This window comes from Trachemys scripta, chromosome 2, assembly GCF_013100865.1.
Source record: "Trachemys scripta elegans isolate TJP31775 chromosome 2, CAS_Tse_1.0, whole genome shotgun sequence".
In the NCBI taxonomy this organism is placed as follows: Eukaryota; Metazoa; Chordata; order Testudines; family Emydidae; genus Trachemys; species Trachemys scripta.
Window position 1 is genome coordinate 248,244,644 of NC_048299.1, and position 26,562 is coordinate 248,271,205.

A 26,562-nucleotide genomic window follows, 5' to 3' on the forward strand; every position below is an offset into this window, starting at 1 on the left:
TCTCACCATCACCACCACACTCCCTCTCTATCCCCTGAATCCCTGGGTATTTTTTTGAGCTTCACTACTACTTCGATGTATTCCACACATGGGTATGTATGTATGCACACCATGCACCTGGGTCTGGAAATTTTTGGTAAGCAGTTTCCATTGGTCTGCACATGCACAGTTATTTTCCAAAATAAGAATATAAAGGGCAGTGTGGCTAGACACCTCTGCAGTTCCTTCTTATCGCCACATGGCCTGATTTGGAACCCTCCATGTCTACTTCAATCTTCCTTTACTGTGAACCTATGAATACAATTTGTAAATAGTTTTTGACAGTTTGGTATTTTCTTGTGTTTAGCACACTAGCATAGTTAGTTTTATTCTTCCTGCTCCAGGGAGCTTCTCCCTTCGAAGAGGGACTTTGACAAGAGTTCAGGGGTTCAAGAACTGTGTCTCTTCCTCCTATTCCTTCTATGTCAATGACAATCTCCAGCACTGCCTCTATTGCCTTACGGAGGCTAATATCACCTCCAGTTTGCAGTATCTGCAGCTCCTTCCATCCTTGAACTTGTGAGGGACCAGAGTTTGGTCTGCAGAAGTACTCATGGAGCAGCCCATGAGACCCCATTCAGATTCAGGCTGGGAAGACCTGCCTGAACAACAGTAAGAAACCATGATGGGATGATCATGCCTAGTGGTCAGAGCCATGGCAGTTGGGTCTAGTGGTCAGAGCCAGGGTCAGAACTAGAATTATGAATCCAGAGTAGGGTTGGAGTGAGGCTGGAGTGAGAGCAGAGCTGGAGCAGGACTAGGAATAGGGCTGGAACCAGAGCAAGGCTGGAACAACTCAGGCTTTGGGAGTCTGTTACCACCAACAGGAAGGAGTGAGTTCCAAGACCTGGAGTGATGTTGAGCAGACTGAGCTGCTCTTACTCCTGTGGGGCTTAGATATCTACCCTGGAAGTTACCAGATCAGTCTCTGTCTTGTGGATTGGCTGGAGCCCAGCACAGAAGTGACTTATCACCTTACACCAACAGCGTGAGCTAGTGAGCAGAGCCCCTCTAAGCATGAGCTCCAGAATTGAGGTAAAACTCTTAAGCCTAAGAAACCCTCTCCTAAGAATAGGGACATGAACATAAGCATAAGGTCATAACTTTACCTAGATATGCCTCTAGTAGAAAGGATCCTCCCTGTCTTGGTCAAAATTGGGCGAGTCCTCACGTGCAGGTCCTAAAGAATTAGGTCCTCAGAAAACTTCTGTCCAAGAAGTAAAGATCAGAGGAAGAAGATCTGATGGTATTGGCTCTGTTGCCACCCCACAAACCTAATGAGCAGTACCCAGCGGTTCTGTCTGGGAGTTCAATGCTGGAACCCTATCCAACAACACCAACTGTGTGGGATCCTCTAAACACTAGATCTTCAGATGGCTTAGATCCGCTGGTACCCTCCTCAGGAGCCCTTCAAACACCACAAAGGACCAAAGCCTTTGTGAGGTTCATGTCTATTTAAGAGCTAATCTGCTACTCAGCTCAATCTCTGGTTTCATTTTTGACTTTTAGCAGCTCCCCTTCCTAGTTAGACATGCTGGACCAGCATGGATGTTTACTTCAATAAAAAATCATCTCTCTCATGCATGGGCTTCTGACTCCTTCATGAGAATCCTAAACAACATTGTAGCAGAAGTGATTGGACATACATGTTGGATCATGTGATGTGAACACTGATGAAAAGAAAGTGGAGCAACTAAGGGTTCCAGTGAAGCAGAAACTCTCCAGGCATGCAATGGGCAACTGAAGGAGTTTTGAGCAGCAGCTCAGCCTTTACATGAAGGTGAGTGGAGTCACTGAGAAACCATGTAAGCAAAAGGTACTGTTTCTAAATATAGTGGGGCCTGAGGAGTTAGATGTCTATAATAGTCTGCACTTGAACCAAGCAGAGCAGGCTGATTATTATCCTCTGAAAGTTTGAGGAGTGCTGCATTCTAAGAAAAATGAGACTTTTGAGAGATATCAATTTCATATGTGGTCACAAAAAGAGGGAGAATCGTTTGAGGAATTTGTAAAGGATCTCAGACTGTTGAGTCAATTGTGTAATTTCAGAGGACTCACAGATTCCCTAATTAGAGCCCAGATAATGATGGGCATCAGAGACCTGCAGCTCAGAAAAAGATTGCTGGAGGATCCTGATCTCAAGATAGAAAAAGCAATCAGCATCTGCCAAGCAACAGACCAGGCTGAAGCTTTCGGAGGGAAAGTAAGGCACTGAAATAGTGGAAAGGATAACATATCCTTAGAGAAAGGAGCAGAGACAGAACAGAAATTCCAGGGAGACATCTATGAAACACAATCAGAAAAAGTGTGCAGAAGACAGCATAAAGAGCTGTACATGCTGTGGTCACAGACATAGTCCGCAGCAGTGTCCCACCTTTGGGCAAAGTTGCAACAGATGTAAGAGGTGAAAAGTGTTATGCAAGAATTTGCAAACAAGAGGAGTGTGGGTCCAGAAAGAAACATAGTGTACATTTGTTGCACAGAAAGGAGGATCACTACAGTGCAAGCAACAATGAAGAAGAACTTTTCATAGGAATTTTGCAAGAACTAACGGCATCAAATGACTGGACTATTATGCTGGAAACAAATGGAACCTCTGTGACTTTTGAATTGGACACTGGTGCACAAGCCAATGTTGTAGCAGACTCTATTATAAAAGATCTGAAGAAAAAAACAAATGTTCACAGCAAGCAGATAATGCTTACAGTGGAGTGATGATTCCTACTGTTGGTGAATGTGATCTTGAGGTAAAGGTAAAAAATAAAAATGAAAAGATTAAGTTTGTGATAGTTCCAGGGAAATGTGTACCTATATTAGGGTTAAAGATGTGTATGGCGTAGGATAGGTATTGAAAAATGCAAAAGAAGGGCTAGAAATATTCTATACTGGCCACAAATGAATACAGATAGAGTAAAATCCATTAAGGCTTGTGAAACATGCCAGCAATACAGAGATAACCAAATAAAATGGCCTATGACGGTAAATGAAGACATTTTGTCACCCTGGTCCAAAGTAGGCATGGGTCTGTTTACTTATGCTGACAAGAATTATATATTATATATTGGTTCTGGATTATTATTCTCATTTTCCAGAAATAAGAGGATTTGAGAACACTAGAGCAAAACATATTATTGTGAGTATAAATCTATCTTTTCTAGACGTGGCATACCAAAGTGGTCATGTCAGCCAATGGACCACAATTTGATGGTTATGAGTTCTCATATTTTGCAAGAAAATCCAAGTTTAAGCAAATTACATCTAATCCAAGATGTCCACAGTCTAATGGATTTATGGAAAATGGTATTAAGATAATAAAAAGACTATTAAAGACAGCAGAGGAGTCTTATACAGACCCTTATCTGGCATTACTAAATTATAGGGCAGCTCCTTTGAAACATCGATTTTCACCAGCAGAGCTTTTATTGATCTCTCCGATCAATTCTTACTGGGATCCATGCGATCATATAGAGGCACCCTGGATCCATGCAAGAATCACACTGGCCCTCCTCTCCCTTCCTTCTGACTCTTCATGTCAGGATCTGTGGGGGAGGAGTTTGAGCCATATCCAATGTTTCCAATGGGTATGCCATGCTCCTCACTGTTGAGGCAGTTGTTCCATCATCTCCCTCTCCACCCAATGACCATAAGCAGCACCAGGAGTTGTTGCAGAGGATGGCTACTGAAGTCCAGATACCTCTTGAAGAGGTCCAGGACACACAGCAGAGATTATTAAACACCCTCCTTTTAGCCCTTCAAGGGTGGCCTTTCCAGTTAAACAAGCCACTGACATTTCGGTGTGGCACACCCCTGCCTCTTGTGCCCCAAACCTGAAGAAAGCTGAGAAACAATATTTCATGCCAGCTAAAGGGGGCGGCATTTTTATTCACTCATCCAGCGCTCAACTCCATAGTGGTGCAAGTGGCTACAGAAAGGTCCAGAAGCAGTTCTCCAAGACTACCCCTACTGATAATGGTGTTAAATGCTTTTTTGGAAAAGTATAAGCTTGTATTTTGAACTCTGATGTATTCACATCTTTGAGTATCAGTTTAACTCCTAGTAAAGTTTTTTAATGCATACCGAGTGCTGTTAGGCAATATTTTCCTGGGAAATTATATAGTCTTAAACATATTTCCCATTCACCATCTTTAATTAGCCTGACAGCCAGAATTGGCTGTGAACTCCTGTTCTTCCTTACCTTGCAGTTTCAATTTGCCACACAAATATCAACAAGTTTAATCAAGTATAACAATGTATGCACTGCCAATATATCAATGCTGGCAAACAGGATGAGCCTGGTAGAGAAAACATTTATGTGTAGGTAGGCACCTTGAATAGCTATGATTTCCTGGCAGTTATGCCTTTAAACTCGGATCAATGTAAGGGCTTGTCTACACTACTGGCTGGATCAACGGGCAGCGATCAATCCAGTGGGGGTCGATTTATCGTGTCTAGTATAGACACGATAAATCAACCACTGATCGCTCTAGCAGTACTCCACCTCAATGAGAAGCGCAAGGGGAATCGATGGGAGAGCGTCTCCCGTCCACACACTGCAGTGAAGACACTGCAGTAAATAGATCTAAGTACGTCGACTTCAGCTACGTTATTCATGTAGCTGAAGTTGTGTAACTTAGATCAATCCCTCTGTAGTGTAGACCAGCCCTAATTTATGAGTGCTTGGGCATTATCTTAAGTTATTCATGTGTGTAGTTTGCCAGAAATCTCCATAGAGAGCCTTGGTTTTTCTTGTTCACAAGTGTTACTAGGCACAGTAACATTTCCAAATAAATACATTTCCATAGCAGATCAATCCATGACATTCCATCGTGCATGTAGACAGGAAATATAGGTGAAGTTGGTTCTCCTAGCTCAGCCCTACAATACTGTTTCCCACCCTCAGTAACAGCTGCACCCACTGTTACCTGTTGGCACTCCTCCCATACTTGTTCCCAGCAGGCCAGAGAGCAGCCAAGACAGTATTAATCTGGTTTTGGCTATGCTCAGGAGCCACTCTTTATTTTGGGAAGGTACTCAAAAGCTCATGTCAGCTACACCACAAACTTTTCCACCTGAGGAGTAACATCTGCATTTATAGAAGCTTAATCTAAATAAAAATGTAAACAAAATCATCCCCCTGAGGTATCATTTGCTCGAAAATGACACAAAATAGAAAAGAACTTACTATTTCAGCTACAAAACATTATAATTATAAAATTAATTATAATGCATAAAATAATTATGCACATTATATATAAAAGGAGAAAAAAAGCAAAGCTCAATACCACCTAAGGTTGGTGGTGCTAACCATAGTCATCTCAGAGCAGAGTTTGTATGGCAGAGGATGCCAGTAAAGCTTGTGGTCACCTTCAACTGTGACCTTTGCATGCAGTTATGTGAGAGTGCATCTCCCCACCTCAAGACATGTGCAGCAATGATTGGAACAAATCAGTAAAGAAGTCAAAGATACCATAATGTTAACAGGTGTAAATACATTCTGTTTTTACATCTGTAAGATACAACTGTCTATGTAAACTATATCATATATTATACACACAACATGTGCCCCTACCCAACATTAAAAGAACATTATTCAGGTTGCAAAGTCAAGCACTCAAAAATTTCAAAATGCGAGAATTAAGGTTGTCTGTGCAATCTTAATCCAGTCCCTTTATGCCTATGCATTATACTACAGTCTTCATTACATTATCACATACTATATTTTCAATTGAACCCCGGCCTCATTCAGTGCATAGGATAGACAGTTCTTTATCAATGATCAGTTATTCAATAGTTATTTTCACTCCACTGTTTAATGCGTGGCTCTAGGCCTTAATTACTGCACACTATTCAAGTCCTGCTCTGAAGACAGAATTATCATGGAAATTTCTGTGGTGCTCATCACAATAATATCTGAGTACTTCACAAACAATAATGAATTTATTTTCACACCAGCCCTATGAGATGGAGGTGTGTGTGGGGGTTGCATTATCCCCATTTCACAGATGAGGAACTGAGGCACAAAGAGATTAAGGTCAAAATAATCCACTAGTTTGGGTGTCCACTTTGAGATGCCTAGTATGCCTGATTTTTCACACTACTTAGCATTATATAACAATTAATATGTTCAAAGCACAGCTCACATTGACTTCAATTCCAGCTGTGAGTGCTCAGCCTTTCTACAAATAAGACGACGGGGTCTCAAGTTGGGCACCCATAGAACACAGAATTAGTGACCACCTATAAGAAGTTTGGTTTAAGTGACTTGCCCAGCATTGCATAGAATCTCGTTGACAAAGCAGGGATAGAATCTAGTTCCTGAGGGGAGTATTCAACTGCCTTAAAAATGAGACCCTCCTTTTTCTTCCTGTAATTCCCTGCCTCATTCACTATAGACCTTCCAACTTCTGCAACAACAGAAGCAGGGATCATGCACACAATAGCTACTTTTATTACGCTTATGGCTACTCGTAAAATCTGTCTCCCCTTTCCCCCCACCTCTCCCAACTGCCCCAGCGGTTACCAGTCTCCTTCTCTTCCAGACCCTGCCTCCCCCTCTGCTCCTCATATAATTACAGTCTTCTTTCCCTCACCACATACTGGACCCTGTCTTGTTGAGTTTCTCTCCTGGGCTCCCACTGTCAGTCTGCTTTCCCAGCCAGTCCCACTCTCCCCACCTCAACCTCAACTCCTAGTCCCACTTTCCCTCTTCCCCATTCCAGCCTCCCTGTCCCAATCTGTTCCTGTAACCTGCCCCTCTCAGTCCTTCTCTTCTCCCTCAGCATTCCAATCAGGCAGCTTCATGCTGCCTGGGCTCAGCAGAGGGGGCTTTGAGAACACATGCGAAACCAGCTCCTTGCTCTCAGTTCTGGTGGCTAGTCTGGCCTGCAGCAACCCAGAGCAGGGAAAATCCTGCTCAGGTGTGTTGGTGGTAGCAGCAGGGGCAACCCATATAGTACTCTTTGGTTAGGCAGGGGTGATATTGACAGTGCCCCCACCCACAGAGCTGCTTGGGAGTGATGTGGTGAGGCAGAACCTCCCTAGTGACCTGTCTGTGAGTGGGTGGGGGTTTCCAAGACATCTTTTCAGTCAGGGACAGCCCCTCTCAGAGCCCTTTGCTGAAGGAGACACAGTGATTCCTCTAGTTGAATGATGAGAAGTGGGCACTTCCCAACAGAGCCTACTGCATGTAGGATAGAGTAACACCTTTCCCAGGACTGTCTGTTGAAGGGTGGGTGGTAAAGGTGGCACCCCATAGACTAAGGCCGCCTTTGCTGTGATGTGGTCTGTGCAGCCCTCCCCACCCAACTGTCCAACTTGAATGAACATCAATCCTCAGTTTGGGGGAAGGTTGCTAGAGCCCTCTGAATTGAGTGGTTGGGGGAACAGCCCTCTAGAGCTCTCTGTGTGAGTTGAAGATGTTGAGGGTAGCACTGCTCCCTCCGTCTTCTGTTTGGAGTAGTCATAGAGCCACCTAACTGGGAGTACAGAGGTGTCTCCACGAAGCTTGTTAGTGAGCTGGAGGCCCCCTCTTCCCCTGAAGAGAAATTTTAGAGAAAGTGGTAGTGGGGAACAGAGGCCTCCTCCTTCCTTTGAATATCACTGGCTGATGTTAGGCACTATAGTGAAGGACTGGGGAGGAATGAGGCCCTGGCCTACCAGAAAATAAGTTGTGTGTTTGTGGTCATGTTCTACCAAACTCACTGAAGTACTGGGAACTACAGAAGCCTGAGCCAGTCTTTTGTGTTTTTGTCATATGACCTGAGAAGTGTGCCAGCTGCCAAGGCCTATCTCTGGTTGCCTGAAGACTAGGAGCTGTGGTGCCAGCTGAGGTGCCCCTTCACCTGGCCTAACCAAAGAGTGTGAGCTGGGATCAGGAGAGGTAGTGTCAGCCCTCAATTTCCTGCCCATCAAAAGTGTGGTGGTGGCAGCTCCCATCACAAGATTTACCTCCGCTGGGATGTGTCTGTTCCTGGAGATGGGCTGCTATGGTGGGTGTGGTGTGACAGGACTGAGCACTCCCCTCCCTGGCTTTAGTAGGTGCCACTGGTAGCTGCTGCTTCCTCTAAAACCTCTAGATCTTCTTCTGTCTGTAGCAGACTTTCTTGTACTTATAATCAGCTCTGTCAGCCTGTCTGTAATGATGTCACAGTGATGGTATCACACTATCATGTGATACCCTGATTATTTTTAATACTTAATCCTGCTATGGCTACACCATTTACCCCTGAAAGAGAGCAATGGTCTAATGTAGATGTGCCCTGTATGTGAGCAATATATATTTGGAAGCATAATGTTTAGGCTGGAATGTGTAAATAGCAGTTTGTTATGAGCTTCTAATACCTGAAGTTAAAAGGATACTCCATGGCTAATCTAATCTAGCTCTGAGATTAATTAATTAATTATAAAAACAACTTGTACAGCTAAATAAAATAATTTTTTGGCCTGTTGGTTTGGTTATTATGCTGAGTTGGATTGAGGAGGGAATCATCATAATGAAAAAGTCACCCACCCTTTCATCTGTTTGTGGAAGCTCCTGAGAATTGAACATAAACATGCCTCCAAAATTATTCTGAATATCATTTGAACAGATCCATAATGCCTATGGCTTCATTCCATAGTCTTTCCTTCCCAACAGGATATGAAACATTCATTCATTGTGAATAGAGCCCTTAGAAATGGCAAAATATTTAAAGACCCCATGTAGCTAAATACTATACAGCAGAACCCAAAACTACAAAAGGAACATAATTTTAAACAGTTCACTACTTGGAAATCAATGAGAAAGATATAAGATGCATATATGTGTGTTTTTTTAATGAAATAACTTTTGATACACATTGAAGTTATTACAGTGTATCCTTTCATTTTTCTGCCTCACTACAATTTACAAAATGGAATACAAATGATCTGTGTTGTAATAATCAATAAAACCATCACAGTTGAGGGGTTGAAGAGTAAAATGCATCTTGGGAGGGGGAATAGTGTACTAGATTGTTAAAGAAATGAGCTGACTAATGCATATTTTCTCATTACAGATAAAGCTGTGGTATGACAAGGTTGGTCATCAGTTGATAGTCACAATATTGGGAGCAAAGGATCTTCCTTCAAGGGAAGATGGGAGGCCAAGGAATCCTTATGTTAAAATTTACTTTCTTCCAGACAGAAGGTAGGGTCAAGGGAAAAGTAAGGGATATTTTAGTAGAAGTTAAAATAGATATTCAGATGACATGCAGAGTTGAAAACAGATTGCTAGCTAATACTGGTCATACATGAGATTTTATAGAATAGTCTTAAAGAATGGAATTTAGTGATTGAACATGTTATATAACAGTGTAGAACAGGTTTTACATTTCTTTGAATACTATTTTCTGTTAATCAAATTAACTTCAGTTAAATTATTTTATCAACTATTGGATGGCAAACTAAAGATAAACCTGTCTGCACTGCATGAGGAGCTGTTGTTTGCAAATACTGTTGTTAATATTTTAAGGCCATATTATCTGCTAGGTTGTTCTTGTGTAGGGGACAGGAAATTCCACAGATATAGATTAATTGAGTTTCTGACTGATAATTTCTTCAAGGCATTCATTGTCCCCCACATCCCCGTCCCCACAGCAAAAGAGGAAGAGGGCTTGGCATCCAAAAACCATGAGTCTCAAATTGTGGTACTGACAATTTAATGCTGATGAGGACCCGAACCTGTGACATGCTGAGAACCCTCAGCTCTAATTTTAGGCCTTTCTCACTACACAGTATTGATATTAATTTACACTAGTAATTCCCATGGCATTTAGGAGAAGATGATGGTGTGATGGGGCCTTTACCTCTCCTACCCCCTTTTATCTCAGTACTTGATTCTGTGAATGTAGTTGTTTCCATTGGGTCAGAGGGAAGGGGAACAGTTAGAGGAGTCCTTCTAACTGGAACTCTCATCTGTGTTTCCTCTGCTCTTGTTGACAGAGGGGAACATTTGGCTTTATTTTGTGGTATGTTGTGAAATGTAGCAGAGGTTTGCTGTAAATTGTGGAATCAGAATATGAAAAACTGATTAATGGAGCGATAGAATAATATGCATCTTTAAAATAAGCATTTTTACTGCATGTGTTTGTTATACTGTACATAAATGTTTCCCAGCCTGGAGATTCTGCCTTCCTATCCATTTCTCCTCAGCCCTGTCTGGGGCAGAGCCAGTTAACCGTAAATATTTAATTAGAAAGAATTGTCTAATCATGAAAGGTGCTAAGTACCTTCAGTTTCCATTGATTTCACTAGGAATTGAGGGTGCTCAACTCCTTGCAAGATTGTCCTTTTCATCTTCACCATATTCAGTATGGTAAAGTAACCTGATATAGGATAAAATGGTGAAGTTAGCCAAACAAAAATGGTTTATCCATTTTATGTCAACTTGGATACTGTGATATCTTTTATGCCATCATCATATGCATTGCTGTATTTCAAAAGCTTTTTTACAAAAATGTCCTGGTTAGGCCTCTTTGCCTTAAAAGTTTTTAAACCATTGGCCTAATAAAATATAGTGGTCTAGATCCTCAGCTCATGCAAATTGGCATAGTATCATTGAAGACAATGGAGTAGGTGAAGATCTGCACTAACTGGGGTTCAGATTCATTGTTTTATTATATTTATCTTGTCCACTTTTTTGAAGATCAATATTCCCACCAATAATTTCTGTTTTCATATTGTTAGATAATTAGAGCTTTTATCATGCAATGGGATATGGGCAGAAAGACCCCTATACCTAGGTTGGAAATGGATGGTCAGGTGATGAAAAGAAGAAAAAATCCCCAAATATAATATAAAATAAATAGAAATATATTATTAAAATAAAATAATGTATAAAATACCAATAATGATATATTTTGGAATTTTACCATGATTTAGTAATGTTTTACAAGAAATACTTTGTGTTGTTCTTTTTATTTTCTTTTATGTGAGGAGTGTAGAATTTTTCCTTTAATTATTCCTGGTATTTCCTCCTCATATATAAAAGAAACAGCAGTTTGTCTTATTGAATTAGTTTTCTTCTGACAGCCAAACTGCTTTTTCTCTTCTCTGAAGAATAAACCTAGTAGTCTAAAATAAATCTGTTATGCATGGAAAAGTAACCTGCTAGAGGAAAAGTGCAGTTAAACAACTCAAGCATTTAATTAGGTGAGCATGTGAAGCTCTGACTAAACAAATTTCACTGGAAAAACATGTCCAATGTAACTATGGTGAACAAATCTTGAGTGTTGAAATACGCAATTAGAGTTATTTATTTTAACAATATGGATAAAATGCAACTACATAGTTAACATGTTGTTCCAACATCTAGCTACCAGAAGTTTACAAATAATGCAATTGTTATTCATATAATTAGGATGTTATACACTTAGAGTATTTATAAATGTGCCAGTATCTTCATTATATTGTTAAAAATATATAAATTAGTACCGCAGTTGAATGACGTAAAAAAAACAGCAAGTTTTAAACGAATGAATTTTGTAAACACACTTCATGAATACAAAACTGTAAATTATAACCAGTCCCAGGTCCTAATCTTTTTTCCATCAGAAACTCCTAATTTTGATGTCCTTCTGGTTTATTGTTAGTCTTTCAAACTACACACAAATTACCACTGTTCTAAGAGATCATGCATTTAACAAAATGCTTAGTACAATGTAGTAGGTTTTTGGAAGTCTTTAATGTTTAAATTGCTCTTTGCAGTGATAAAAACAAAAGAAGAACAAAAACAGTAAAGAAAACATTGGAACCCAAATGGAACCAAACATTCATTTATTCTCCAGTTCATCGGAGAGAATTTCGAGAACGAATGTTGGAGATTACACTTTGGGACCAAGCACGAGTTCGTGAGGAAGAAAGTGAATTTTTAGGAGAGGTATTTGGTACTGTTTTAACTCTTCATAATCAGTCAGTAGTTTGGGGACTTTGTCAATAGTACATGGATGAGTGATGATTTCTTTGGCTCTTGTGAATAAAATATTTTTATCAGATGTAAAAAAAAAAAAGCTGACACTGTTGGACGTATTTGACTGTTTAATAGTAACTCTTCCTAAAAGTTACCTGAAATTTATGATGTAATGTTGTTATCCGATACATTCTTTAGTTGTTCTGTCTTAATAACAGCATGCACATAGTTTCAAAAAGTCATATTCTTTGAGGATTGTTGATAATGGTCCAAATTTGTCCCTGGCGTAACTTTACTGAAGATGTTGAAATATGTTTATTAATTTGTCCCAAGATGTTTAGATGCTGTTCAGATTGTCATTAAGTTGCTAAGGTTGCTATTAAAGCTAGAAGTGTTTGTCTTATTCGGTGTCAAAATTTGTTACAAGTACTATATTCATAAGTGTCTTGATGGCTCATTTTTGAGTGAATGCAAGAACTCTTTTTAATTTCAAATGTGTATGTTAACATTAAAAGAATGATTAGAATAAACTGTATAGAAATACCTATTTTAAAATAGTGTTCCACTGTAGCACCTGTGCTTGTTTCTTTTGTAGATTCTTATTGAGCTAGAGACAGCACTATTAGACGATGAACCTCACTGGTACAAACTTCAGACACATGATGTTTCCTCATTGCCACTTCCCCATCCCTCGCCATATTTGCCACGCAGACAGCTACATGGTGAAAGCCCTACACGGAGGTTACAAAGTAGGTTATTAATATTACAATGCTGTGTATATCTCATCTAAATTAGTGTGTACAGTATGTTACATTCTAAGCTAAAGATTTGTAAAAGGAGAAGTCGACATTGTGTGTTTGTTTTTCATTGCCATTAATCAGTGCCTTTTGATTGTCAATGAGCATCTGAAGTACTCAAAATGCTAATGCCGAATAGTGCATGACAATGCATTCTTTCTTAAAATATATGGCCAGATCCTCAGCTGAAGGAAATTAATTTAGTCAATGAAATTATGCCAGTTTTCACCAGCTGAGGACCTTCTAATCTGATTGTACACCCAAAGTGAAACACAGTAACTGTCTTCTAAACTTTTTTTTTAAAATGAAGTACAATGACTTGTATGTAACTTTGCATGTATTGAATTTAATACAATTGTTTGTTACTGCCTTTTGATACTATCACTACAGTAAAAACAGCATGTTCAACATTTTGTTAAATTCTGACAATTCTGAATTGTCAGACCATTTGCCATGCAAAAGTTTTTGTTTGATTTTGCAAGTAACAGTGTGCTTCATAACTCTATTCTGTATGGTACAATATTAGAGGTCAATGGTAGGTTGCAGTAAATAGCAGAAGTGTTAACAAAAGAACTTACGCTGAGTTGGTAGAGGTACTTAAGGCAGAAAATAAGTGGTATGACCAAATCTTGTTTAATCACCTTCTTTTTTTTTACCATTTAAATTTCTTTATTGAGTCAGTGTTTCAAAGTTGTGCTTTGTGATTTACTGTTACAAAATTTCTGTAGGCATTGTAAAGTATCCTTTGCAAATCCTACAGATATTTTTGTAAAAAAAAAATTGTAATTTACAAGATTTATAAGATTTTTTTTGTTCACACTCTCTCTCTCTCTCTCTCTCTCTCTCCCTCCCTCCATGCACATATATGCATACCTTGACAAGATATTTATTTTTTAAATTTTGTTTTTGACAGTGGAGCCCAAACAATGTTCAGTATATTATAAACTCCACATGGATTCTCCAGTAATTAAGCTCATAAACATAAGTATTTGTAATAGTTGTCTACTTTGAGGTTGTGCAGCTGATTATGAGAGGGATTGGAATGCTCCATATCATAATATTCTGAAATTGATAAACTACTGCATCAAGTTGTGATGCATAACTTTCTACCATTGAGATTATCATTATACTTAGTCAGATTTTCTTTTTCTGACTGACAGGTGAGGATCTCCTTTTCAATCCAGTATCCTTCTCAATAGCTATGTTGTTGTTTTTGACAAATTCTTATGGTTTTTAACTATTTTGTTCCTTCTTCATTTCCTGCAGTTAATTTTTCTGTAAATTAAAAAAAAAATTAAATTCAACTTTTCTGGTGTGCTAGAGTAGTTTTCTATTTGGCATTTAGTTAATTTTTTCCCTAGCTTTCAGAAAATATTTAAACCCTGAGTAGCAAGCCCCTTTATTTTTAGCATTTGACATATGACCATTCAAATGTTGGCCATTGTGGATAACCATAACAGCTAATTGCTTTGTTTTGGAGGTGTAACCATGCCTCCGTGGGTCACAACTGAGAATACAAAATTCAGAACAAACTGCTGAGAAATAGGGCAAATACACTCCAAAACTGGCTGTTATTCTCCCTTAAGATATACCAAACCAGCAACAAAAGTAAACTTCTGTTTCACCACTCTGGTTAACAAGAAGTCAGAACAGCAGTTTCCTTAGACATTCCAGTCCTTGTATCACCACCAAAAACACTAGACTTTAAGATGAGTGGTTCTTTACAACCAATTTCATCAAATGAAAGGTTCTTCTTATCCCAAAGGATCAGCCACACACCCAGCTCAATATATAACTCAGATCGTACCTAATAATCACGCTGTTGCCAATCCTTTGGTATCTAAAGTCTAAAGGTTTATTTATAAAAACAAAGAAAGAGGTGAGAGTTAAAATTGGTTAAAGGAATCAAATACATACAATAATTGCAAAGTTTTGATTCAGGCTTGTAGCAGTGATGGAATAAACTGCTGGCTTAAATCAAGTCTCTTTTTGCTTCCAAATCATTGGAAGGACCTCAGTCCCTTGGTTAGAATGCTCCCATTAGTATAAGTCCATAGTCCAGAGTTTTGAGCAGGAAAGAGGCAAAATGGAGATGTTTCCAGGACCTTTTATAGCTTCTGCCATGTTGAGGGAAATCCATTGTTTCTAACAAAGCCTTCAGCACAACTAGTGGAAAATTACAGGTAAAAGGTGGCATTTGGAGTCACACAGGCAACTCACATGTCCATCATGCATGATTTCGCTTAGTCATAGCAGGAAAGTCCATTAGGTGTAGATAGGTGTCTCCCATGGTCCATTGTGAGTTAAGTGTTTCTTGATGGGCCACTTAATTTGAATATTTCCTTCAAGATGTGCAGGCTAAATACCTTGTGGGCATTACCCGAGGAGCAAACATTTGAAATCCAGGCATAGACCCAATATTTATAACTTCAAATACAAAGATGATACATGCATACAAATAGCATAATCATATTCAGCAAATCATAGCCTTTCCATAGACACCTTACTTGACAACCTTTGTAGAAGATTTGTTGCAATTATGTAACAGTGGTAGCAACAATGATCTGCATGATCATATTTTAATCAGATAACGTCACAGGGGAAAGCTCATAATGATACTAGCTTCAAGATCTGATCAAATATATTGCCTCATACCTTCAGATCTAAGGAGTATATTCTGTCTTCCTGGCCTCACCTGAACAATCTTGTAAGCCTGTATGAAAGCAAATATAGAAAGCCTTATCAAAGGTTTCATGGTGCCAAATATTTGCTCTGGTTGGAGGTCAGGACTTAGTGCAGAAATCCTTCTCCATTTCAATGTAGCTTTGACTCAAAAAAGAAGTTTAAAGCCAAAGAAGAAGTTAAAAGTGCTCATTATAATTGTTGGAACCTTCATACATTTCTCTATACGACACAAGGCTGTCTAAATTTCAGTAATAATATATGTGTCCAAATTGAGATGAGAAGCCCACTCAGAAAGATTTCAGAATCATGATCCTTCTCGTAGCCCAAACTTCTCCTCACTTTCCTAGACTGTAGGTACTTCAAGATTTTGAAACCTAGTGTCCCATAAATTATTCTCAATTCAAATTGACATAGTTTTGCAAGCACAGAAATACAGAACAATGACTTTTGGAACTGAAATTCTCCAGATTTGGGACTGGGAAAATGTCCACACTGAAATTTAGTATTCACTAGGAATTCTTATAGGAAAAGGACTATGTGATAACTAAGCAATTCCATTGAGCAGTAGTAAATCTCATGAGTTATCCCTGCATCAGGAATTGCAAAATTATATATTTCTTGAACTGGAGTATGCCTGAATTAAACTTATTTGCCGCAGCTCCGAGTTTAAAATTATCAGTATCAGTTTCTTGCAGAAGAAAGTGGGAGAGCCATAAGAATGCTTGGGGAACAGACTTGCATATCCTTCTGACTTCACCAAGAAGAGAGTGTTTATATTCTACTAATAGCACCATAATGGTGAAGGAATAAGTGGTTCCTGTTCTTTTTGTTGGAGGTTTCAAGAGAAGATTCAGCTAAACTGAAGGCCTTACCATGTCTTTTGACTTATGAAGGTCTTACTGAATGCTGTGATAAAAAGTCTTCTGTATAATGGAATATGAATGTGGTTCTCAGATTATAAAACTTAATTTTGTGCAAAGAGATACTTGTAAAATCAAGTTTCTTAGACAGAAAATGTTATGTCTGGTGTCAGTTAATTAAACCTATAGGGCAACTGAGTTCCAAACTTTAGTGACTATGATTTTATGAAGAGACAATGATGTTGTGTTAGATATGCAGATACCTTCCAAGCTGGTCTCAGAGTTCCACCACAATCAGTCATCCTGTTTATATTTTTTTATTTCCTAAACTCTGTCCTGGTGTACTTCTACATGTGCAGACTTTTAAAAGTCTCCAGTGTTTGTTTTGGAGCAGACAAAATCCCTTAGAAAGTCAGTCCAGCTATTTTCCTTCATTTGGCACTTATTGCTTCAACTGTGTATTGCATAGTGAATCTTGCTTTCAGCTACTGGCGTTACAAAAGCTGTCTCCAGGTTGAGACAAAAGTAGTTCAACCCTCCCACTTTCTATTTGTATTTTGGAATGACACTAAGTATATTATTGTTAGTTTGTAAAATAAGAGCTACCTTAGTTCATGTATACAAAAGTTGTTGCTGTTAGAAATATTTCATTCCTCATTTTAAAAATATAGGTATTTTTACTGTATTAGAGGTACTGTATCTCTCTCAAAAAAGAGATTTTGAATTACAAGGATATTTGTTTTTCTTTTCATATGTAGACATATCTGGGCTTTATAGTCTCCAAATGAGTGTAGCTCTACCTTTAAAGGAGATAAAATTATTTAATTTTTGTTCTCTGAAGGTAGTATAAAAGAATCACCTACACTCACCCACTTTCTTTTCTTGCTAGAGTCGGGGATGTGGTGTTGTGCTTGTAGCACTTTCAATTCTCTTTTTAGCTTCAGTGAATTTTAGTGATCATGAAAACTGCCAGATTGACAGCCCTGAAGAATGCATTTCTGTACTTATGCACAGCCAGTGATGTATAGCAAACTTTCCACGGTACCCCATATGCTGGTTTGCAGTGGCCAACTCTAGCAGAGAGTAGTTCAGTTTCCATACCCATTTATTCCTCGATTATCTCTGAATAGACAGATTTTGTGATACAGACATGTCCACTAAGAATTAGTCTATCATTGATTTTCACTTATGTCACTGAACCTACAACAGATGGTAACAAGTTTCAGTCATCTCCAGCCTGTGCTGGATTTGAATTGGTGCAGATGAAGGACTTTGTATCCTTAACCAATCCTCCCACACTATCCAATTCCTGGACTTTCTATTGAGAAGTGCAGTGCAGTGTATCTGCGGGTATCTCATATATACAAGTAAAGATTACAGCTACTGCAAAACACTCAAATATACAACATTTAAAACATAAAAATATATCTTCTTACGGCCTTTCAGCCAAGGGATTTCATGGTGCCATACTACGCAAATGACACTGTTTGGCTGTTATACAATGACTATGTTTTAAGCTTTTTCATATAGCATATAAGGTCTATGGTAACATAAAATGTAAATAGTCCCACAGGTGGTGAGTTATATGGGCCCGGGGTGCCCGTGCTCCACCAATATTTAAGAACGTGGGCCCAGCTCCACCAATGTTTGGGCTTATCGCTTCAGGGGGATGCGGGGTCCAGGGCAGCTTGGGGGGCTAGCAGGGGGCCTGGTGCCAACAGCAGCGAGCGACCTGGCTCCAGCCCGCCCCGGTCCGCCTCACTGGCTCCCAGCGTCGCTCGGGGGAGGGGCGGAAGCCAGAAAGAGGTGGGGTGGAGATGGAGGCTTCGGGGAGGGGATGGAGCAGGGGCGGGCTCAGTTGTTTGCTGCTGCCGGCGCCAAGCCTCCCGCTAACTTCCCAGGCTGCCCTGGATCCCGCCTTCCCCTGAAGCACGGGGCCCCCTGAAGTGTGGTTGCCCCATTCCAACCTATGGATGGGATGGCTCTGGGTCCGGGGCGGCCTAGAGGGTTAGCAGGGTGCCTGGCACTGGCAGCAGTGAGCGACTCCGCCCCTGCTCCACCCCTTCTCTTCCCCCATTCCACCCCTTCCCCCGAGTGACGCTGGGAGCCGGCGGGGCAGAGTGGGGCAGGCTGGGGCCGGGTCACTTACTGCTGCCGGCACCAGGCCCTCCGCTACCCCCACAGGCCACCCTGGACCCTGCATCCCCCTGAAGTGCGGGGCCTGGGGTGGTTACCCTGGTCCATCCTATGGACGGAACAGCTCCCTTTTGGGCACCACCAAAAATTATATAAACCTGCCACGCATGAATAGTCCCTCTCACTGATCATAAGTGGACTTTTGGGATACATTTTTACTACAGCCTCAACCCAGCTTCCAATTATGCACCCAAAATCAGCTGTGCATAAAAAAAATCCAAGCAATTCTATAGTGTAACTGGGGAGTTATTTGCATTATTTTCCTTCTGACAACTGATTGTAGACACAACATTATAGGTAATTTAAAAAATATTGGCATTTACCCCCTGTAGTTGATCATTATACTGTGGTATTCGTGACATTTCTCATACAATATGTAGAAAATACCACAAATTCCATGGAAAAGTTATTAAGTAAAGTAAGGTAAAGTAAATATTGTGGTATGGTATCACATTTATGTATTACAGCAGTTCAGATCAATGGGACTGAGGCAACCAGTAGTTCTACAATTTAAACTCAAGAGGTTGGGAGGCAAATCTTCTGTATTGTGGGCCTGCAAATCTGGAAGGCTTTTCCCTCTTTGTGTTTCCTAGGGTACATATGTAGTATTCTTCACATTGAAAAGCAAGATATATTTGTTTCACATTTTACAATTATTTGCAGCTGTAGGTATGAGGAGTGGACAGTGTTTTATATTTGAGTCATGTGGGCTGATATTGAGTGGTGGGTGAAGGTGTAAGACTATTGAATATTTTGAGGCACTAATTCTGTACTAATTCTGCTTTGTTTATAGAGACATATGCCCTTTGTTTATTAAAACTTGTTTTAGATATTTTTAAAATAATTGAATTATTGTTGTTTATTTTTACTTAGTGTTAAAAAACCAACAGATTCATGTTTTCAAAGTCAATTCTTTAGAACCACACTCTTCCCTGAATTATTGATCCGTTAACCACAAAGTGTGGGTTGACAGCATTGATAATGGTGAGATGCCAAAAAAGAAAAATATGTACAAAACAGAATTTTTCAGTCCCTCTGGAACACAGCTTCTCTAGCACTTTCACAGGCTTGGAAACCTGCAGACATAAGGATACATAATATGGCTGAGATCCTGAAGGAGAAAAGTTTTAGATTCTGAGCACTTTCATTAGAGGGGAAAATGAATTAATCTCAAACTGTGACCTTCAAAGAAAAACGTAGCAGTTTTCAGAAATAACAGTATTTCGAATTAACTGTGAGAACCAACAAATAATGGACAAACTGCATTATCCTGAAAAGATGAAAGTGAATGTAACTGCCAAAAAAATTAAAAATCAGTGTCTAGAAAATCAAATTAGAGACCTCAAATTATCTGAAAATAAGAAAATTCTTAACTGGTTTTATTACATGAAGAATCTTATATTGTTTGTTCTTAGAATTAATGTCAATGAGGACCTCATTTGCCAACCTACATAATTCCAAAGTGAGATACTGAAAAGAACTCTGGTAAGGGAGAAATTCTGGTCGTCAGCATTTCGGGACAAAGATTGAATGCAGCATATGCAACAAAAGAAATCTGCATATAGTATAGGAAAACAAAACATTCCTTTTCCAAATTTAGTCTGATTAATTTGGATGAGAAGAAAAAAAATGATATCCCTAAAAAAGGTCTAGATGGGGATATACATTCTGCAGTCCTCTTCATGGCTAAGTGTTGGGCAATTTACCAGGAGACAGGCTATCTTTTCTGGAGCTAAGCTTCAAATTTTAAATTACTAGAAACCTTCAGGTCCAACCAGAAACATGGGGAATTTAACAAACTAGAAGACTCAGTTCACAGGTAACTAACTCAAAGACGTTTCCTCTGTTAGTTAATTTCACTGACTGGATTTGAGATCCTGGATTCAGTTCCTTGGAGTGTAGAGGCAATGCTTTCCCTCTATCTTCAGCAAAGTGTGGGGATGAATGGAATTTTATAGTGAAGATTCGAGCCATCCCTCCTATTGCACTGTAATGTTAAAGTTTGCAAATCAGTAGTGTTGCAACTTGTGAAAAACAAGAGACTTTTTATTGGTATTGCTGAAATTTGAAAAGTTTAATAATAACTGAGATAAGTATTAAAATATGTTTGCGATTTTATCCTGTGAAAACAGGGCTATTGTACACGTAGGCCCTCATCCTGCAATGAGATCCATGCTGGCAGAAACCCCATTGACTTCACTGGGATTCTGTACAGGCAGAGGTCTGCTCACGTACATCTTACTGCTGGATCAGGATCTTATATATCATGTTTCCTTTCACTGTACTGTGAATATGGAAAGCCAATAAAATAATTTTAAGTTAATGCCACCACCATCAAATTTAAGTTGAGGTAATTATAACCATTCTATCTCACCAGTCAATAGGCATGGGGCACTTAATGGAGAGGCATATGGTTTTTTAATATTATAATATGGAGCATTTTACGTGCATTTTACATGCAGTAGCACAGACCCACAAGTGGAGAATATATTACAGATATTTAACTGTAGTGAGCAAGAATAACTTTTTTCTTTCATGCTTTTTACATAATTTCCCCCTTTCTTTTGTGGAACACAGGCCTTGGGCATGTTATCATGGTTTGCATGTATGAGTGTTTTGTTCATAGGATATGAATATCAATACCAGTATTATATTCTTATTATACATGGATGAGTTATTAAATCCTTTAACAAAAAGGTATTTAACATGATACAGGGGTGTCTGAAAGCCTTTAAACTACCAATATTTTTCCTTCTGAAAGGACAACTGTTTAGGCTATGAATTTTCTGCTGTTTTGGATAATTAAAAAGAGGCTACAGTAAAGTGTGATTGAACCACAAAAACATTGGAAGGCCCAGCAAAAAATTCCAAAAGCAGTGAAAGGGAATTGGGGTATTTTTATAGTTCTCTAGGTCTGGCTACTTTATATAATCAAGTTAGTAAACTATTCTCCTCCCATAGTAATAGCATTCTGATTCAAGAGGACCAAAAATGGAAATCACAAGAGAAAAAAAATGTTTTCATAGCAAATTAAACCATTTGGAGGCAAGCTTTACTTTGCTAAAAACCATATAAATAGCAGATTAGGTTGTCTTTAAAAAAGGTTTAAAAGTTTCTGGTTCCACAAGGGGGCATTCTGTTCTGACTGAGGGTAACAGACTCTTGATATAATGATTATGCATAATAAACTATCATATATAATTTTATAACAATTTCTGGAAAAATGTTTAAAATTATTCTAATGTTACATCTTGTAACTATGTAACGGCAAAAGTGGCTGCTCAATAGTCATAGGCTGCAATATTGCAATGATCTCCACATGGGCATAGGCCTGTGCCTTCCAGTACCTCTGCCTCTGTACAGCTCTTTGCAGAACTAAAGCCTTAGAAAGTCCATTCCTCTGTAATTACATCAAGGAACTTTGGTCCAGATTCACAAAAGTATTTAGGTGCCTAATTCCCTGCTGAATGAATCAGCGAATATAGTGATTATGGGTCCCTGGAAACTATGTTGTCTAGTGGAAAAAGAAGAGAGCTCTTTTAATTTTAATTGTATTTACCAACAAAAACAATTCGATAATATACAGAATTGCCATTTGTAGGTAGGTTAGTAGCATCATATACACGTTACACAGTGGGAAACTGAAGCTCACAGAGATTAAGTGACTTGCCTTCGAGGGCACACTGATCTAGCAGATTACTGCTAAAACTAGTTGTCTGGAGACTAGGGTTCCAATTCTAGATTCTGACACTGACATGCTGTGTGACCTTGGACAGATCACAGCCTCACTGAATTTCAGTTTCCTCATCTTTAAAAAGGGGGCAATTATATTTAACAACATTATAAAGTTGTTGCAAAGTCTAAACAATATTAGTAAGCTGTTACTCATGCAAAATATTATTAGAGCCTCTTAATGGCCTAATATAACTCGGGACTTCCTGGCTTCCAACCATGTTCTCATTGCATTGTGGAGACAGTAGCATCAGCTCCTTCGGTGGTAGCTTTACAAATTTGCAAATGCAAAAGTGACTTTTCACTTTTTCACAAATGATCAAATAATGAATTTAGTCCCAAAAAATTGAAGTTTTGGAAAATTTGTCCAATTGTATGAGTTAGAAACCTGTAAAAGAGACAAACTTTAGTTAAAAAAGTCCACCAAACAAAATAAATGTTTTGGTCTGCTGAGCTGTTAGGTGAGGAAGCATAGGAGGAATACAAATACTAAACTAAATCCTGCAAGCTGGTACCCACATGAATAACTTTGTTCATGTCAGTAATCTCAAACTCAGTAGGGCTATTGGGAGGACTGGAGTTATTCATATATGTAAATGCTTGCATAATTGGGGGCAGTGAGTTGGTGGAAGGAGAGGAAGATTGACAGAGACTTTATTTTTTGGTGTGGTAAATTAGGAACAGGACTTTTAGGTGCCAGCCCATAATATCATGCAGAATTGCCACAAGTGAATGCTGCTGATAATATTCTGCTGGAGACTTCTTCAATTCGAAAGCATTGCACAATCACTTAAGGATAGTAATTTATTGTTTTATTATATTAAAATTCACATAATTGAATATTATTTGAACAGACTGGTTGCCATTAAAAAGTAAACATTTATTCACAGTTATAGTTCAGAATAGGTAACAACTGGAGTATCTTTGGCAACATTGTTCAGTTACTGGGAATAAAAGTTGACTTTCTACTGGTGACCAAAGTGTCATTGTTGTGGTTTAATTTCTGCTAATTACTGTGGTTTTCCTCTTTTATATTTAATTTGCTTTGAATTAAATACCTTTATGGAAATCTTTAAGCATTAATATGGCCAGCCATAACTCCTCCACTTCTAAACAGAAAAGTGATTGCAAATTCACAGGTTCTAAGCATCCCTGTTACATGTATAGATTTCATGTATTTTTTCTTGACATCACTTCATTTTAATATTTGTTTTGCAGATAAAGGCTTATATTCATATAATTCAGGTAAATTTTCAGCATGCCTGAAGTGTTTATTGCTTGCATATATATGCACAGTTTAAGTTGACATTTTATTGATGTGCTTATGCTACATACTGTGCATATTTTAAATTGCTAAAGAGTTCCTTGGCTTTCCTGTGTGCTTTTCAGTCATGTCCTTTGTACTGGCTTTATTTTTTCAACATCTTAGTATTGGGAACACCTTGCTGAACTTCCAGTGACTTTGAAAGTATAATATTTGTTTTGCCTGTCTCTATTTGAGGATAGATAGAGATTTGATAGATAAGTTGTAGTATGCTTTACTAATTATACTGGGGAAATATTAAGTTATTTTGGTCAGAGATTTATTAAAATTGAAAACTTGTACTGAAGCTGCTTTGTGAACTGTTTTAAATAGTTAAAGAATGCAGAAATGTGGTAAGTAAGATACTGTTAATATCAGCAGAAGTGTCTTTGTATATAGCTATATTATACTGTCCCAGTTGTAAATCATTTTGCTATATCTGAGAAAGAAAAGTGATGCTCTTAGCTTTCCTTAATTAAATATAAGTAACTCAATAATGTAAAGCCTTCCTAATATAAACTTTAATTCTATCAAACATTTCATGTGGGACTTTTCCAGGTCAAACAGTTTTAATTACATGAACTTCACTGAGATTTGGTTCACCTAATTATATTTTAATTATGTTTAATAAATGTAATACTAAGAAATTAAAGCTAATACTATGCCCACAAAAATCTCTTCAGCCACGGATACTCAGGGCCTGAATGAAACTGAGAGAGTGAGCTGCATGGTAGTCAGTTGTGGCTTCCTAAGTCCAAGGCTGTTTCTGTTTCAAGCCTGGCATAAATTAGAATAATTTAGGGGCTGCACTAAACTAGACCAAAGGGGTTGTAGCGCAACAAGGACTCCCCGCTGTGGCGCCTCCTGCTGGTCGTCCAGGGAATTAGCTCACCAACCTCCGAAGCACCCTCTGCAGGCTGGTGTCTCGCCTTGCCGCTGGCCCCCGTGTCCTTCCCAGACCCCAGTGCCGCTCTATGTCAGGGTTTGTGCCCCTGCAGTACCCTGCAGTCTCTTGGGGTCTCCACTCCCCAGGGAACCCCCAACCGCCTATCCCCAACTTGCCTCAGTCTTTGGCTACTGCCAGTCACCGTCTAGCCCCCGCTCACTGGGGCGGATTGCAGTATAATTGCCACTCATCATCGGCAAGGAGGATTTGAACCGGCTGCCTCCGCCTACCCTTGGGATGCCCCTCTGCAATCCCAGTATCCTTCTTCTCCTTTAGCAAGGCCTGCAGCCTGGGGGTTTTCCAGGCCAGCTCTTCTGGCCTTTCCCCAGCCCTGCTCCACTTTAGGTCCCCTGCTCAGCTCCCAGCAACCAGGCCCATCCCTCTCAACATCCAGAGAGAGACTCTCTAGCTCCAGCCTAGCAGCCCCTTTATAGGGCCATCTGCGGCCTGATTGGGGTGTGGCCCAGCTGCGGCTGCTTCCCAAATCAGCCCAGGCTTACTGGTTCCCCGCTACAGCCCTCTCACAGGGCTGTTTTAAGCGGTTCAGGGCAGGAGCAGGGTTACGGCCCCGCTACTGGGCTACATTCACTTCTCCTCCTCATCATCATGTGTAAGATTGCCTATAAGGGCCCAATCTGGTAGGCGAGCTCTGAGTCCACTTACCAGATCATGCTCCGCAGGCAAGTTAGGCAGAGGAACACGTCTTCCCCTGGTTCTTGCATTGTTCTGGAGCTTACATGTTGGGACACCTGGTGTGGAGCTGTTCTGCACATGATCAGAGACAGAAACATAGATGCCTTTGGAACTTTATTGCAAAAATTTAGGTGCCAAATGAGCTTAGGCACCTCCAGGGTTTTGTGGAAGCCAAGGGGGCGGGGGAGGTCTGGTGATTCCCAGTGGGGCCTGATTCTTGGATTTAGGTGCCTAAAGTGGCAGTTAGCCACCTAAGTCCTTTTGTGACTCCAGCCCCAACTGACTAAGCCACCGAAAGGCCATCTATCATCTTGAGATAACTCTAACCACTGGACAATATGTTATTCTGATGTCTGTCTTAGACTGTCCTGTTGAATTTGTTCCACTTTGTATATGTAATTAAAAATACATTGGGCCTGAGATAGAGTGAGAAATGAGTCCATAGTCCAGTGGTTATGGCACTCACCCGAGAGGTGGTAAACCTGGGAGATGTCTGTGCTACCTTGCATGTAAAAGCAATATCTCTCTGGGATATTGATGACAGAACTATGCACAGGTCTCTACATCACTGTCTAATATCTGGTCCAATGTAGAAAGTAGTTTCAGGAGGTCTTCCAGAATTCTCTGCCTGCTAAAGCTGTCTGTCTTCAAAACATTTATAAATACAGAGTGTTTCATTCATGATTTGGAAGAGGCTGGATAGCCATCTGTCTTGGATGGTTTAGACACAACAAACCCTGCATCTTGGCATGGGGGGTTAGACTAGATGACCCTTGTGATCCCTTCTAACCCTATGATTCATGTAAAATGGCATGCACTATGCGCCAAGGGGACACATCCTCTTCATTGGATCCCCAATCTGGCTATACACCCCTGATTCTATTACAACAGGGTTCTTCCCTATTATGGAGGAAGGGGCTAGGATCCACCCTAAGAGATATGCAAATAATCTCCATTCCCCTGAGTAGTGATTCTTCTTAGTCTCTGTGTCCCTTTCCTACCCATCAGAAACCTTGCACACATGCCAAAGACTGATGGCAAATAGGTTAAGTCTCATAGCTAGTGACCTATTGGATGATTGCAAACAGCCTGAGCTGACACACACTTGTGAGCATGTAATCATTTGTTAATATGTATTACTACAGAATGCTAAAAAAATACAGAGTGCCTTGTCCTCATTTCAAAAAGTACATTCTCTTTTATGAATGGGTGAGTATCACCTACATGTTAGTATACAGATTTTAATATTCCAATATCAGCAGTAAAACAGGTTGGGCGTAGCATGCACCCCTCCTGTACTTACAAGATGCCAAAGAAGAAAGAGATTAATGTGTGTAAGTAAAATTAAGCCAAACAGAGGCTAACACATTTATTTGTCATACATG

At 39.6% G+C, this 26,562-nt stretch overlaps 1 protein-coding gene across 18 annotated transcripts in view; it reads left to right on the forward strand.

The window, feature by feature from the left end:
• Positions 1-26,562, forward strand: part of RIMS2 (regulating synaptic membrane exocytosis 2) — a 767,247-nt gene that overhangs the window by 462,859 nt on the left and 277,826 nt on the right. For 16 of the 18 annotated variants that reach the window (XM_034763437.1, XM_034763454.1, XM_034763440.1 and 13 more), the window contains 3 exons: positions 9,075-9,205; positions 11,764-11,935; positions 12,561-12,714. In XM_034763437.1, the coding sequence (XP_034619328.1) occupies positions 9,075-9,205; positions 11,764-11,935; positions 12,561-12,714 (457 nt within the window). Of the gene's footprint in view, positions 1-9,074; positions 9,206-11,763; positions 11,936-12,560; positions 12,715-23,453; positions 23,481-26,562 lie in introns of all 18 variants that reach the window. The other 2 variants (XM_034763436.1, XM_034763447.1) reach the window with 1 other exon arrangement.